The sequence below is a fragment of the Neoarius graeffei genome, chromosome 6 (assembly GCF_027579695.1).
Source record: "Neoarius graeffei isolate fNeoGra1 chromosome 6, fNeoGra1.pri, whole genome shotgun sequence".
NCBI lineage: Eukaryota > Metazoa > Chordata > Actinopteri > Siluriformes > Ariidae > Neoarius > Neoarius graeffei.
This window is the reverse complement of record NC_083574.1, coordinates 99,532,706-99,549,001: the sequence shown is the minus strand read 5'-3', so window position 1 is coordinate 99,549,001 and position 16,296 is coordinate 99,532,706. Positions and strand designations below refer to the sequence as shown.

Below are 16,296 nucleotides of genomic sequence, written 5' to 3'. Positions count from 1 at the left end.
ACGTGCCCCAGTAAAAATCAGCTGTGCCCCAGTAAGAAAATGTTGAAAGATTTTCGTAACAAACTAGTTTCTTTGGCAGATCATTTATCTACTGTAAGTTGTAGGACAGAGTGTGTTTCAAACTTCTATCGCCTCTTCTTTCTAACTAATTTTCTGATTGGTCTGGGAGATTCTCACTGTAAGCATAGCGTGCATGCGGCATGCCATGAGTCCATTTAGCCTACTGGAGAGATGAGTCTACTCTTTGGATGAGTCAGAGAACGGGCTCTGGATGAGTGAAGGTAGCGCGAAGTTTTTGCAACAAAACTAAGCAAACCATATTCTAACAAACCCATTAAACTACATTGAATTAAACGATATTAAATGACTTTTCCAGATGGATATCAGACAATTCTTCTCACGAAGCAGAGACGGGCAGGGAAACAGTGACAGATGAGGAGGAGGGTGAGAGAGGTCAGATTAAGGTTGTAGGCTATGTGCTAGTCAGTCATAACTAACCAGCTAAGTTCGTGAATCGTGAGAGTTGAGGTGACACGTTTAGCATCAGCATGCATTAAAAGCCCAAATGCAAACAATAAATTTTTTGTGGACTGGGATGTGTTTTCCGTCTCGTTGACCTATTCCTCGCATAACTTCATCCACGAGAGCATGATAATTATCCACTTTGCATAGGTTGGGGACAGGAACGTTAAGGTGCATTGTGCAGTGCCCCTGTAAAGCTTAATTCCTAGTGACGCCCCTGCCATCCGTTACACTTCTATCTTACAAATAAAAAAAAGTCATAGCGGCTCACAAAAATACACTGAATTATCAGTCTAGTGATTGGCGTTGTTAACTTTCAGATATGTCATACACTACCGTTCAAAAGTTTGGGGTCACTTTGAAATGTCCTTATTTTTGAAAGAAAAGCACTGTTCTTTTCAATGAAGATCACTTTAAACTAATCAGAAATACACTCTATACATTGTTAATGTGGTAAATGACTATTCTAGCTGCAAATGTCTGGTTTTTGGTGCAATATCTCCATAGGTGTATAGCAGTGGCGGCTGCTGGTTTTTAAAACAGGGGAAGCCCATTTTACGCATTCATCGTAAAACCTGTAGGCCAGATATCAAAGCATAGAAAGGTGTGCCCCATTAGCATAGTGAGCTAGACAACCCTACCTAGTGGCAGAAAGTATTTTTGCTCGTACATTTCATGTTATAGTCTGGCTTGCCAGGCTAGTGCCTCATATCCTTAATCAAACATATCAAACATCTAAAAATCACTGGCTATTCAACGAAGAGCCTTGAACATCATACCCTGATATGCAACACAGAGTCTTTAACACAACACCCAGCTGTGCAACACATCCTTGAACATCTTCTGCAACACAGTCTGGAAATTCATAACCAGGTAGGCTATGCAACACACAGAACCTTGAATATTATACCCAGGTATAACCTATAACACAGAGCCCACCATTCTCTTAACATTACTGAACAATATACACACTTCACATTCATGAACATTATATGATGCACACTATTTATACACAAATTCTGCCCTCCGCTCCTTTTCCAGAAAATGGTCTGTGACCCTGTCATACCAGCTGGTTGTGCTTTCCAGAGACTTCACCAATTTCTGTTAGCAGCTAGCACTGCAGATCCCAATAAGGCTCAAGCTAGCCTACAACCAGATTGAACTACACATGAAATAAACGAGTGAATTCACGAGTGATCAAACTGATAGAATGGATGAAAGTTAACGGAGCACAACGAGTAATATTTACATTTATTTACAGAGTAATGTACAGAGACATCAATGAGAAGAAATGTTTATATGAAAAGAAGTTCGGACAGCACTTTGGCACACGACTACACTTTCTCGACATCCGCTAGGGACTGATCATGCTTCCGTGTTCCTCGCCGACGCCGAAGTACAGAGCCCGCCCTCCTCACGTCTTTCAAACCCTACCTCCAATGATCCTTCATCAGCCCGGCTTCTTGCCCCTCCCACTGTCTCGTTAGTCCCAGAGAAGCCCGGCTTCCCTGGAAGTGACGATTTTGTCGATTTTAACCAATAACAACTAGCCGAAATTGGCTGTTCAGAGCCGTCTCATAGACTGCAACGGATACCCGGCTGCCAGTCCATAGAGCCCATTGAAATAAGAAAGGTTACAGCCAGTGTTGCCAGATTGGGCGGTTTTAAGTGCATTTTGGCGGGTTTTGAACATATTTTTGCTGGAAAACGTCGGCAGCATCTGGCAACGCTGGTTACAGCCTGGCAGCAAAGGTGATTCTCGTAGCGAACTGCAAGTTCGTCAGACATCACTCAAATAAGTTACAGGATAGTTATGAATGTAAATACAATCTTGGGCATATGTTATGTTATGCAAGTTATTGTTTTAATGAGAATTCAATGTCATAGATGCCGCAGTTTTGGGAGAGAATTTTAGGGGAAGCTCGGCTTCCCTTCTTGTCTCTGAGAAATCGCCCCTGGTGTATAGAGGCCCATTTCCAGCAACTATCACTCCAGTGTTCTAATGGTACAATGTGTTTGCTCATTGCCTCAGAAGGCTAATGGATGATTAGAAAACCCTTGTACAATCATGTTAGCACAGCTGAAAACAGTTTAGCTCTTTAGAGAAGCTATAAAACTGACCTTCCTTTGAGCAGATTGAGTTTCTGGAGCATCACATTTGTGGGGTCGATTAAATGCTCAAAATGGCCAGAAAAATGTCTGGACTATATTTTCTATTCCTTTTACAACTTATGGTGGTAAATAAAAGTGTGACTTTTCATGGAAAACACAAAATTGTCTGGGTGACCCCAAACTTTTGAACGGTAGTGTATGTTTTGCATGTTTATGATTTTTGTTGTATTTAATTTGCTAAAGCTGTATATGTTCACATATGTTTCCTTACACTGAATGACAAAGGTGAAACTCGTATTGTGAAAGGAGCGGAAGTGGATGTGGTCGTTCGAGGGGAGGAAGATGGAGGTTGCCATTAAAATGTGTCAATAAAACTTTTGAAGAGGGTCTTATTGTCATGTAACAGGCATAAGGTCCAAATAAGTTCACAAAAGGCAGCACAATGTGTGTGTGTGTGTGTGTGTGTGTGTGTTTCTGGGGGGCAATGTAACCACTGAACAATACTCCCTTAGTGTACATGAGAGAACACTTGGATAAAAGGAAATCAGAATTTTTAAAATGTATTAACAATTTTCAACTCTGGTCTCTTTTCTTTTTTTCTGTCCTGATGGACTAAATGCTGTTTCCTTTCTGCAGACTGAGGAACAGCGTCAGTGAGAAATCCTGCACTGCTTTGGCTTCAGCTCTCTGTACAAATCCATCACACATCAGAGAGCTGGATCTGAGTGGGTGTAAACTGGGAGACTCAGGAGTGGAGAAGCTCTGTGATCTACTGAAGAAACACGAGTGTAAGCTGGAGACACTGCGGTGAGTAACTCAGTGATGAAACACACTAAGTTTTATAATAATGCAGAACAAGGGCGCCTGCTAGTGGGGGGACTGGTGAAGATAAACTGCCCTATAGAATAGAATGCCTTTATTGTTACTATACACATGTACGATGAGATTAAAGCATCTCCAATAACAGTGCAAACAGCGTGTAGAGAGAGAGAGGAAGGGAAAAAAGGGGGGGGTGTAAGGTGCACAGTCCTGAGGTGTATGTGTTGTGTTACACATTATGGAGTGAGGTATTGCACATATAAAGTATTGCACAGAGAGAGTCACATTATAAATTATTGCATGAGAGAGTTTCAACTCATCTCATCTCATTATCTGTAGCCGCTTTATCCTGTTCTACAGGGTCGCAGGCGAGCTGGAGCCTATCCCAGCTGACTACGGGCGAAAGGCGGGGTACACCCTGGACAAGTCGCCAGGTCATCACAGGGCTGACACATAGACACAGACAACCATTCACACTCACATTCACACCTACGGTCAATTTAGAATGAGAGAATCACATTATAAAATAAAATATTACACATTATGAAGTATTGCAAGGTAAGGTAAGGTGCACAGTCCTGAGGTGAATGTGTTGCATTTCACATTATGGAGTGAGGTATTGCACATTATAAAAGTATTACACAGACAGTGAATGAGTGTGTAAAAGTGTGTGCATGGAGCCCTGCAATGGACGGTGTTCTGATGGTTTGTGGTGTTCTACTGAAAAATGCTACCGTAGCGCTAATCGACAGCAGAGTCCATCGATTTATGCTACTTTGTCAAAAACTGCTCCCGTTGATTATCGGTATGATTTTTGTATATCTCCTAAAGATATAACTCACAACAAGTTACGTTACATATTTATTTACATTACAAACCAGGTCACGTGTACTGTCCGAGCTTGGCTTGCATGTTTTGATTGACATTTTTAAAGTAGCACATTTTGATCTACCAATATTCTCCATCAAATAATGCTCCCAGTAGACACACATTCTATTTTACACCTCCAGTCCCTCCAAGGGCGCTGTCAGAGCATGGGGAGCATGTTTTGATACTCTATTCTCATATTCTGAAATATACATTTCAGATTCCAGCAAAGTCACTCCTGCAAGGTAGCATGAAATGATGGGCGTGGAAACGGAGCTCAAAAAATGGGTCTGCGCAAAGACGCAGGGTAGCACATCTCGATAGGTAGCACAGTTTGATAGAACAACGGTACATTAAAGAGAATCATACTGTAATTCAACAGAAGTTTTCTGACAGTAACACACACTGGCTCAGCACTAGTAAACAGATGTAAACAGCTGTAAACATCTGTCAGCACTAATACTGAACAGACGGTGAAAACTTAGTTTAAAAACTGTCATTATTTTTAACAGTTTTAAAAGAGGCTAATATTACCCAAAATAATATTTACATTATTTACATTTACGTCATCATTCCATCCTTTACACTTCTATCTTACAAATAAGAAAAGTCACAGCAGCTCACAAAAATACACTGAATTATCAGTCTAGTGATTGGCATAAGGTCCAAATAAGTCAGAAAAAGGCAGCATGCAGCTTCAATAAGTGTGTGTGTGTGTGTGTGTGTGTGTGTTTTTTCTGTGGGGCAATGTAATCACTGAACAATACTCCCTTACTGTACATGGGAACACCTGGATAAAAGGAAATCAGAATTAAAAAAAATTAACAATTTTCAACTCTGGTCTCTTTTCTTTTTTTCTGTCCTGATGGACTAAATGCCGTTTCCTTTCTGCAGACTGAGGTACATTTTCAGTGAGAAATCCTGCACTGCTTTGGCTTCAGCTCTCTGTACAAATCCATCACACATCAGAGAGCTGGATCTGAGTTGGTGTAAACTGGGAGACTCAGGAGTGGAGAAGCTCTGTGATCTACTGAAGAAACACGAGTGTAAACTGGAGACACTGCGGTGAGTAACTCAGTGATGAAACACACTAAGTTTTATAATAATGCAGAACAAGGGCGCCTGCTAGTGGGGGGACTGGTGAAGATAAACTGCCCTTTAGGTGTGAATGAGTGTGTAAAAGTGTGTGTGCATGGAGCCCTGCAATGGACGGTGTTCTGATGATTTGTGGTGTTCTACTGAAAAATGCTAACGTAGCGCTAATCGACAGCAGAGTCCATCGATTTATGCTACTTTGTCAAAAACTGCTCCCGTTGATTATCGGTATGATTTTTGTATATCTCCTAAAGATATAACTCACAACAAGTTACGCTACATATTTATTTACATTACAAACCAGGTCACGTGTACTGTCCGAGCTTGGCTTGCATGTTTTGATTGACATTTTTAAAGTAGCACATTTTGATCTACCAATATTCTCCATCAAATAATGCTCCCAGTAGATACACATTCTATTTTACACCTCCAGTCCCTCCAAGGGCGCTGTCAGAGCATGGGGAGCATGTTTTGATACTCTATTCTCATATTCTGAAATATACATTTCAGATTCCAGCAAAGTCACTCCTGCAAGGTAGCATGAAATGATGGGCGTGGAAACGGAGCTCAAAAAAATGGGTCTGCGCAAAGACGCAGGGTAGCACATCTCGATAGGTAGCACAGTTTGATAGAACAACGGTACATTAAAGAGAATCATACTGTAATTCAACACAAGTTTTCTGACAGTAACACACACTGGCTCAGCACTCGTAAACAGCTGTAAACATCTGTCAGCACTAATACTGAACAGACGATGAAAACGTAGTTTAAAAACTGTCGTTATTTTGAACAGTTTTAAAAGAGGCTCATCTCATCTCATTATCTCTAGCCGCTTTATCCTGTTCTACAGGGTTGCAGGCAAGCTGGAGCCTATCCCAGCTGACTACGGGCGAAAGGCGGGGTACACCCTGGACAAGTCGCCAGGTCATCACAGGGCTGACACATAGACACAGACAACCATTCACACTCACACCTACGGTCAATTTCGATCACCAGTTAAAGGACCCATGGCATGGTGGTTTGTTGATGCTTTAAACGGGATCGTGGAGGCTTCCGGATGTTATATCCGCAGCCTTTCTCGAAATGAACCCTCGGAACGTAGATATAGCCTCCTGGAAGAAAGCCCCATTTCAGCGCTTTTCCCAGTGCGTCGTTTTGCTAATGAGAAGCATGGAGGCGGGGAAGTGTAGAGGGTGGGGGCGTGCCTTGGGGGAGGGGCTGCCATCTGCCTCCCAACCCGACCGAGAGCGCTCCTCGTCGGGCACGGCCAGGCGGGCGAATGCCCTGGTCCGTCCGCCCTGTCTAAAAAAAAAAATGGTACAACTCGAGCCCATGGTGAAACTGGGACTTTGTCGGGGTTTTTTTCAGCCTGAGGCCCATGCACTGTAAAAAATGTAACTTGCAAAATTGTTGAGTGAAAAAAGGATTCAAAGTTGAATGAACAAATTTCCCATCTAATTGTTCAAGTAACTAAAAAAAAAATAGTTGAGACGCCTTTCCTTCGCCACAAGTTCATAGGAATTGGAAAATTAAGTTACGTGAACTTATATATTCAAGTGCTGATTGACACCCCTTAACCAATGCCACTGCGCATGCGTACTTCACAAGTTCGAAAGTTTCAATGGTCAGGTGGAGGGAGAAGTCCGTGGAAACTGACACAAGACGTTGTATAGGAGTATAGACTAAGCTTTCCTCAACAGAGGCCAGGGAATTCCCTCCTTGTATGTCGGTATTTGTTTCTGTTTGTGTTAATAATAGGCAAAGTGAAGTAGAACTTATGTGTTGAGAGGTTTGTGTTAACTAAAAAATGTAATGCACACAAAATCTCATCTAATCTCATTATCTCTAGCCGCTTTATCCTGTTCTACAGGGTTGCAGGCAAGCTGGAGCCTATCCCAGCTGACTACGGGCAACAGGCAGGGTACACCCTGGACAAGTCACCAGGTCATCACAGGGCTGACACATAGACACCCATTCACACCTACAGTCAATTTAGAGTCACCAGTTAACCTAACCTGCATGTCTCTGGGGGAAACCGGAGCACATGCCAACTCCACACAGAAAGGCCCTCGCCAGCCACGGGGCTCAAACCCAGAGCTTCTTGCTGTGAGGTGACGGCGCTAACCATTACACCACTGTGCCGCCACACACTAAATCATTGTTAAAAAAAAATAGTCAAGCCAACTTAAAAATGTAACGCAACCTGCTGCCAAAGGATTTTGAGTAAACTCAACTTAGAACCATGATGTGCCAACTTGCTCTTCTAAGTTAATTGGCATTATTATTTCAATTTATTTCAACTAAACAATTTGTTGGACTGAACTTCTAAAGTCAAGTAAAGTAAACTCAAATTAAAATACTCTTCTATGTGAACTTAAAAGAGCACTTTGGGGCATCGTGGCTCAGGTGGATAAGGCGCCATACCATAAATCTGGGGACCTGGGTTTGATTCTGACCTAAGGTCATTTCCCAATCCCTCTCTGTCTCTCTCCCACTCATTTCCTGTCTCTACACTGTCCTATCCAATAAAGGTGGAAAAGGCCCCCAAAAAAGAATAATATTGGATAACAATGTTTTTGTGCCAACTTGCTTTTCCAAGTTAATTGGAATGATTATTTCAATTTATTTCAACATCACAATTTGAATGCACTGAACTTGCTAAATAAAGTAAGGTCAACATAAAATACTCATCTGTGTCAACTTCAAAGAGCAAGTCAGCACAACTATTTGGCCCAGAGTTGAGTTTACTCAAAATCCTTTGGCAGCAGGTTGCATTACATTTTTAAGTTGGCTTGACTAATTTTTTTTTTTTTACAGTGTGGTAAAACTGAGCAGTTTTACCATGGAGGAGTGGGGACTATGCCGTTTCCTCCCCCCAACTTGCCCCTGGGAGAACCGCTGCCTCCACGGGCGGCCGGTGCCGCTGGAGGGCCGCCCGCGTGACCTCGGCTCCCGACAAAAGATTGGATCTAGGGCTGACTTTCAATGGATCGCAGCGATGGAGCTTTACTTTACTTTACTTTACTTTATTTATTTTTCAGGACAGTGCACATTAATGAACATATATACATACATGTAAATGTGCCAGATTTTAGCACAAGTGCTAATTTCCATCTGTTGTCCAACATAGGCAGGTTAGATGTATGTTAAACACAAACAGAGTAGTAATAAAGCTGCTCTGCCACTCACGACACCCCGGCCCAGAATCAGGGAAAAATACCGCGCGCTGACGTCATTAAGGTGCGACGCGAGGAAATAAAATAAATTCAACAAATGTTTGGGTTTTTACTGAACAAACAAATGAAATGAACGAGTGACTTAAAAAAAAGAATGTGGGTGTCTTTGTAAAAACTGTTTTGATTGGCTATTATAACAGAGGTAGCACAGAGTACCTGGCTAACTGCAGGAAGCGGTTAGCTGCACAGCTAATGTAGCCATTGCAAACGCACCGATTTTAAAACACGGCAAAACGACTTAACAGTTATACACTTACTTGTTCGGTGTTTGTGGCTGATGCGGCAGGGATGCTTGGTACGGACCCAGGCTTCAGTGACAGTTGATGTGCAAAACCTGCCCTGTATTGTCCCAAGTTGTGGAAACATTCCTCAGGAAAATGCTTCCGACAAACATACACCGTCTTAGGTAGACTCGACGGCGTATTATTGAAGTAAATAAAATTAAGCCACTGCGTCTTCAGGGGCTCTCCCGTCGGCAGTAAAAACAGACTCTTTTCTGTGTTGTCACATCCATGTACAGCGCAATTTCCATGTTTCGCTCGCTTAGGTGATGCCATGTTGTGTCCTCTATGGTCTCCTCACTCCAACTGGCCGGGCAATCCATACAGTGGGTGAGAATCCAGAGGGGGGGGCATGGGGATCATCTCCCTTGCTGACGTAGTAAAGGGAAGAGCTTATCAGCGCGCCGTTTTGACGCGCCATTCTCAAATGTTGGGCATAGTTTGGTTTACACATTATGAAATTTCTAGCCACTGGGGTGACTTAAGAAGGTCAGAGGAACTCATTTTAATGTTAAAAAACCTCAGAAAGTGAAAATTTCATGCCATGGGACCTTTAACCTAACCTGCATGTCTTTGGACTGTGGGGGAAACCGGAGCACCCAGAGGAAACCCACGCGGACACGGGGAGAACATGCAAACTCCGCACAGAAAGGCCCTCACCGGCCACGGGGCTCGAACCCGGACCTTCTTGCTGTGAGGCGACAGCGCTAACCACTACACCACCGTGCCGCCCAAAAGAGGCTAATATTACCCAAAATAATATTTACATTTATTTACATTTGTCATCATTCCATCCTTTACACTTCTATCTTACAAATAAGAAAAGTCACAGCAGCTCATGTGGCAGAGTGTGATCTGACAGATAGGAAAAAGACTTGATTTAGAGAAAAAGACTGAACACATGTCATTTATATTATAGAACTGCCACTTTATAGAAATTTCAGTGATATAATTCACTCCTGCTGAGAATAAATTCACCAGCAGATGGCGCTCTCACATAGGAAGCTTGCAAAGAGCTGACATCAGAACGAAGTGTTGCCAATGAATGAATGTCCGTGAATGAGAGCGCTATCTGACCTGCTGCATCTTTGTGTATTCCCAACAGGTAAATACACTCAAAACATAATTCTGTAAACAGTAACACTTATAGGAGCGCAGATAGCGGCCTGTGTAATGGTTGTAATGGGATTAGCAATGAGTTTTCCTGTCAGTTGTTTGTGGTGCAGCGAGGGCGGCCAGTTAACGGTCACCAGTGAAGCCACTGAGTGTTTGGTACAAAATCACCTGTCAGCTAAATGAGGAATGCAGTTTGGAGATGGATATGTAATGTATGAGGTTTACTGTGAAATGTGCTGGTAATGAATATGTTTACCGTAGCCTAAACATGCTAGTAATGAATAGTGCAGGTAGTTGGGTTTGGTTCTGTGTTTCCCTCAGCCCGAATGAACGAACGTTAGCTAGCCTAATGCTAATCGCGATTGCTAACTCTTAGCATTTAAGCATTACAGTAGAGGGAACTGGTCTGTATGTGGTTGCTGAGGGAAGGATATACCAAGACACGATTGTTCTTTAAAGTGTTATGTGTCACACTATTTCTGTATCTATTTTATTGTTATTCCCTGTTGAGTGAGAAATGTAAATTGAATGGCGAGAATATAAGCGAGACACATGCTGTTCCGTGGTGGGAACGTTACAAATGCGCGTGCAGGCACAGGAACACCCCCACACACACACACACACACACACACTCCGCACCCACCCACACACACACACACACTCACACACACTCACACACACACACACACACACACACACACACACTAGATCTTCTCCCAGTAGACACTAAGATTGATCTGCATGTTTACTATGTAGAGAGAGACATGATTATTGATTGAAATGCAGACTGTTATTGTTGATGTAAGATGTTGAATTTGGTTACTGGTGAAATACTTCCTTTTAATGGAATACATGTCCATAGAGAGTGAATGCACACACAGTATTTTGTCTATTGTAAGGGACCAGAACGTGGCATATGATCAGTTGTATGTTAAGTAACACCTATGTTATTATTTACAGTTAGTATGGAATCCAATATGAAAGAGCTGACATCAGAACGAAGTGTTGTCAATGAATGAATGTCCGTGAATGAGAGCGCTATCTGACCTGTTGCATCTTTGTGTATTCCCAACAGATGATATTTCATTAAATATGTTACTCCAGACCACAGTGTCATTTTTTGGGACCCGTAACACTCTCAAAAGTACACTGAATTATCAGTCTAGTGATTGGCATAAGGTCCAAATAAGTCAGAAAAAGGCAGCATGCAGCTTCAATAAGTGTGTGTGTGTGTGTGTGTGTGTGTGTGTGTGTGTGTGTGTGTTTTTGTTTCTGGGGGGCAATGTAACCACTGAACAATACTCCCTTACTGTACAGTACATGAGAACACTTGGATAAAAGGAAATCAGAATTTAAAAAAAAAAATTCACCTCAGGTCTCTTTTCTTTTTTTCTGTCCTGATGGACTAAATGCCGTTTCCTTTCTGCAGACTGAGGAACAGCGTCAGTGAGAAATCCTGCACTGCTTTGGCTTCAGCTCTCTGTACAAATCCATCACACATCAGAGAGCTGGATCTGAGTGGGTGTGAACTGGGAGACTCAGGAGTGGAGAAGCTCTGTGATCTACTGAAGAAACACGAGTGTAAACTGGAGACACTGCGGTGAGTAACTCAGTGATGAAACACACTAAGTTTTACAATAATGCAGAACAAGGGCGCCTGCTAGTGGGGGGACTGGTGAAGATAAACTGCCCTTTAGGTGTGAATGAGTGTGTAAAAGTGTGTGTGCATGGAGCCCTGCAATGGACGGTACATTAAAGAAAACCATCCTGTAATTCAACACAAGTTTTCTGACAGTAACACACACTGGCTCAGCACTAGTAAACAGATGTAAACGTCTGTCTGCACTAATACTGAACAGACGGTGAAAACTTGGTTTCAAAACTGTCGTTATTTTTAACAGTTTTAAAAGAGGCTAATATTACCCAAAATAATATTTACATTTTATTTACATTTACTTCATCATTCCATCCTTTACACTTCTATCTTACAAATAAGAAAAGTCACAGCAGCTCACAAAAATACACTGAATTATCAGTCTAGTGATTGGCATAAGGCGCGGCACGGTGGTGGAGTGCAGTGTTTCTCAGTCACCGGGCTGCAGCGCATTAGTGGGCCACGAAGCGACATCTAGTGGGCTGTGAATTTTTTTCATGTTGAAGCTAATTTTTAATCTTTAGGGTACAATTGCTGGGTTGAATCTGACGTCACATCCACCTCATTAAGCTACGGTCACACTACAGCTCGCGGTGCTTTGCGACGGGTTATTGATGAAAATGAGGCATTTTGATGGCGACATACACGCGAGCTAAAAGTTGTGGTCACACAGTGGGTGAACACTTGACTGTCACGCCTTTGTGCACTTAAGCCTGGTGCAGCTCGAGCGGCCGCGTGCACTCACGGAGCGCGTTGTGCGCGTGATTGGGGCCCAGTCGTTATGGGGAACACCTGACGCTGATTTGAGTGCAATCAGCACGCACAGATACGGAAGCTGTTTTCACAGAGGCTTTGCGAAGTATTGTCATCATCACTGTCCAATTTGTTTCTAGCCATGTTTATAACGCTGTTTAAATACCCTTTCTGTTTTGCTTAAAAAAAAAACGCTTGGAAGATGCTCTGGACTCTTACAGTAATGCATTTATATCTGAGCACTTCAGTTGACTTGCTAACTTTAGGGCTGCAGATGTCATGAACAGTTTTGCACTCAAGTTTCCATCAATGAACAGTTTATAACTTCAACAACACAGACTTCCTGTTTAAACTATAATGAATTTCCTGGTTCCACAGTTATACTTTGTGACTCTATAGGACACAGTTATAGAAGCGAGTTATTTATACTCATGCTTTCTGTTATCACCCAGATGAGGATGGGTTCCCTGTTGAGTCCGGTTCCTCTCAAGGTTTCTTCCTCATGTCATCTGAGTTTTTCCTCACCACCGTCGCCACAGGCTTGATCATTGGGGATAGATTCGGGATAAAATTAGCTCATGTTTAAAGTCTTTAATTTTCTGTGAAGCTGCTTTGCAACAATGTCTGTTTGTTAAAAGCGCTATAAAATAAACTTGACTTGACTTAAATATCACGCCTGCTAATAAACACTCTTCCTGCACTTAGATCCGTCTACCGCCGTCTATCGTGTAGTGTCCTGATCCCCAGATCTTTAACCCAGCCACATATAAAAAGTTGTTCTCCTCCAGGATCTTCCAGGTTTTCATCTGTGTGTCCGTGTAGAACGATGTCTGCAGCAGCAGGTAGTCTGAGATGTCGGGGAACTCAACGGATGGATAATTTTTCCAACTCATAGGAAAAATCCTTCTTTGTTAGCGTGTAAGGATCTAATCCCATTGAGTGGGTTCTATATCCACTTCTTGGTTTTAATAACGTGCTTGTTTGCTGAACACAAACATGGCAATGAGTTCTTGTGTGAATGGACCAGACTCCACTTTTGGATCATTAATCCCTTTGGGCTGAGAATGACCTGCATGCATGGGTTTGGCTTCTGGCACATCCATACAGTTTTAAATACAAAACCTACAATTAAAAACTGTCAGTCCTGTGCGCTGTGGCGTGTGCACCTGAAGGCACGCCTCGGGCTGTGCGAGCACCGAGTGAGCTCCAGCACGCGCGCCATGAACAAGACGCACCTGAACTCAATTAGCGAACTAGCTGTTTGGCTATTTAAGGACTGCACTGATGCAGTAGCATCGCGAAGTATTACACTACATTAAGTACGCATTACCGAGCCTTTCTTCCCGTGTTCTTGTTTTCCTGGTTTCTTGATTCTTGTGCCTTGTTCTCGGTCTCGTTGTGCCTTTGATGTACTGTTTGCGCCTCGACCGACCCTTTACCTGTTTTCATGTTTCTGATCTTGCCTGCCGTTTTGGACTGTTTGCCTTTGTGTGTGTTTTCTGCACTTTGTGTACATATTGCACTGTATTAAACTGAACACTTCTGCACATACATCCGCCTCTCTCGCGTACCTGACAGAAACAGTTTGTTTTTACTGCATTTATTGAATTCCTGAGCTCCCAGCTGTAACAGGGAGTGATGTTGTGTTCCATTAATACACTTTACAGTAGATTATTAGATTCTAAGAGAATAGATGAGCCAAAATAATTGGGGATCTTTTTTTAATGGGCCCCGACTCGTTACAAATATGAATAGGTGGGCCTGAAAGTAGAAAAGGTTGAGAACCCCTGGTGTAGTGGTTAGCACTGTCGCCTCACAGCAAGAAGGTTCTGGGTTCGAGCCCTGTGGTTGATGTGACCTTTCTGTGCGGAGTTTGCATGTTCTCCCCATGTCTGTTACCCCTTTTCCACCAAATCAGTTCCGGGGCTGGTTCGGGGCCAGTGCTGGTGCTGGTTCACAACTCGTTCAACTTGCGAGCCAGCTGAGAACCAGTTTCCTTTTCCATAGCTCGCGGTGCTAAGGGGAGCCACGTCATTACGTCGCTGTATACGTCAGTTACGTCGCTGCGTTTGCATAAACCTTGGCGCAAACATCGAAGCAACAACAACACGGAGAAGAAGAAGAAGCAGCAACAACAACAATAATGGATGACTTCGCGTTTGTACAGCTGCTGCTTCTTGTCGCTTAAAAATAGTGACCTTTCGCGGTCTTGCTGTTGTTGGTGGTCTTAACAACCCCCCCCCCCCCCCCCCCCCCCCCCCCCCCGCTGACATAAGCAGTTCTTTCCTCTGGCCCAGCAGAGTTGGTGCTAGCCTGGAACCGGTTTTTCTGGCCCCAGAGCCAGTTCTTTGTCAGTGGAAACAGAAAACCCGGTTCCAAACTAAGCAGCCCTGGAACTGCTTTGGTGGAAAAGGGGCATCAGTGGGTTTCCTCCGGGTGCTCCGGTTTCCCCTACAGTCCAAAGACATGCAGGTTAGGACAACTGGTGGCTATAAATTGACCGTAGGTGTGAATGTGAGTGTGAATGGTTGTGTCTCTCTGTGTGTCAGCCCCGCGATGATGATCTGGTGACTTATCCAGGGTGAACCCCGCCTTTTGCCCGTAGTCAGCTGGGATAGGCTCCAGCCCACCCGCAACCCTGCACAGGATAAGTAGTTACAGATAATGGACGGATGATTGGCATAAGGTCCAAATAAGTGAACAAAACCAGCATGCAGCTTCAATAAGTGTGTGTGTGTGTGTGTTCTGGGGTCAATGTAACCATTGAACAATACTCCCTTATTGTACATGAGAACACTTTATGCTATTTCCTTTCTGCAGACTGAGGAAGAGCGTCAGTGAGAAATCCTGCACTGCTTTGGCTTCAGCACTTTCCAGATTAGTTATTGACCTTAATACTGTAACAGTGTTGAGTTCACTCTAATAAAGGATTAAATATCTTTTCTCTGTCTCCCTCTGCAGACTGTGTTACAGCGTCAGTGAGAAATCCTGCACTGCTTTGGCTTCAGCTCTCTGTACAAATCCATCACACATCAGAGAGCTGAATCTGAGTTGGTGTGAACTGGGAGACTCAGGAGTGGAGAAGCTCTGTGATCTACTGAAGAAACATGAGTGTAAACTGGAGACACTGTGGTGAGTAACTCAGTCAGTGCGTTTACATGCACATCCAAATCGAGCTGCTGTCGGTAATCGAGCTAAGGGTCCCAGCAGGGGTGCCAGAGAAATCCAATCCTACATGCACACAAGGAAATCGAGCTATTGTGTGAGGTGCATTGTGCACCCGAGCCACAGGTGGCGCTACACGCCCCATCGTGTTGGTACACTTTCGGTTGTCGTCATGAAGAAGAGCTATTCAAGAGTATAAACAAAGTTATCAGTTCCGTGTTCACAAGAAGTGTTTGTATGTACGAACAGAAGTGTTCCTAATAAAATGGCCACTAAGTTGAAGTTGATCTGTAATGGTGAACATTTTAACTGTTAGCCTGCTAACATGCTAATAACTTACCAACTAATTGGAAATGGGTGCGTACATGCCCAGACACAGGTGCTCCTAATAAAGTGGCGGCTAAGGTGCCGTGTCATGCCGACCGAGGCTGTTGTGTTTCCCGCTTGTGCTCTCGTCACTTCCGGAAGGGGCAGTGCTGAAGTAAGCAGCTCGACTCTGTAGCTCGATAGGGTTTACATGCACTAAGTAGCTCGGCTACAATCGCATAATCTAGGTCGCGTAGCTCGATTACGAGAAATCCAGTTCGGTTCGATTTCAGCCGAGCTAAGGTGTTTCCATGCCATTTAGAACTTCGATTTCAGTCGAGCTACGGCAGAAATTCGCTTTTCTCTATGT

The 16,296-nt window shown here is 43.3% G+C and overlaps 1 protein-coding gene across 1 annotated transcript in view; it reads left to right on the top strand.

The window, feature by feature from the left end:
• LOC132888451 (NACHT, LRR and PYD domains-containing protein 12-like) overlaps positions 1-15,437 on the top strand; it is a 122,086-nt gene extending 106,649 nt beyond the window's left edge. The window contains exons 21-22 of the mRNA XM_060924499.1: positions 15,276-15,354; positions 15,417-15,437. Of these exons, the coding sequence (XP_060780482.1) occupies positions 15,276-15,354; positions 15,417-15,437 (100 nt within the window). The remainder of the gene's footprint in view (positions 1-15,275; positions 15,355-15,416) is intronic.
• Positions 15,438-16,296: the final 859 nt, after the last annotated feature.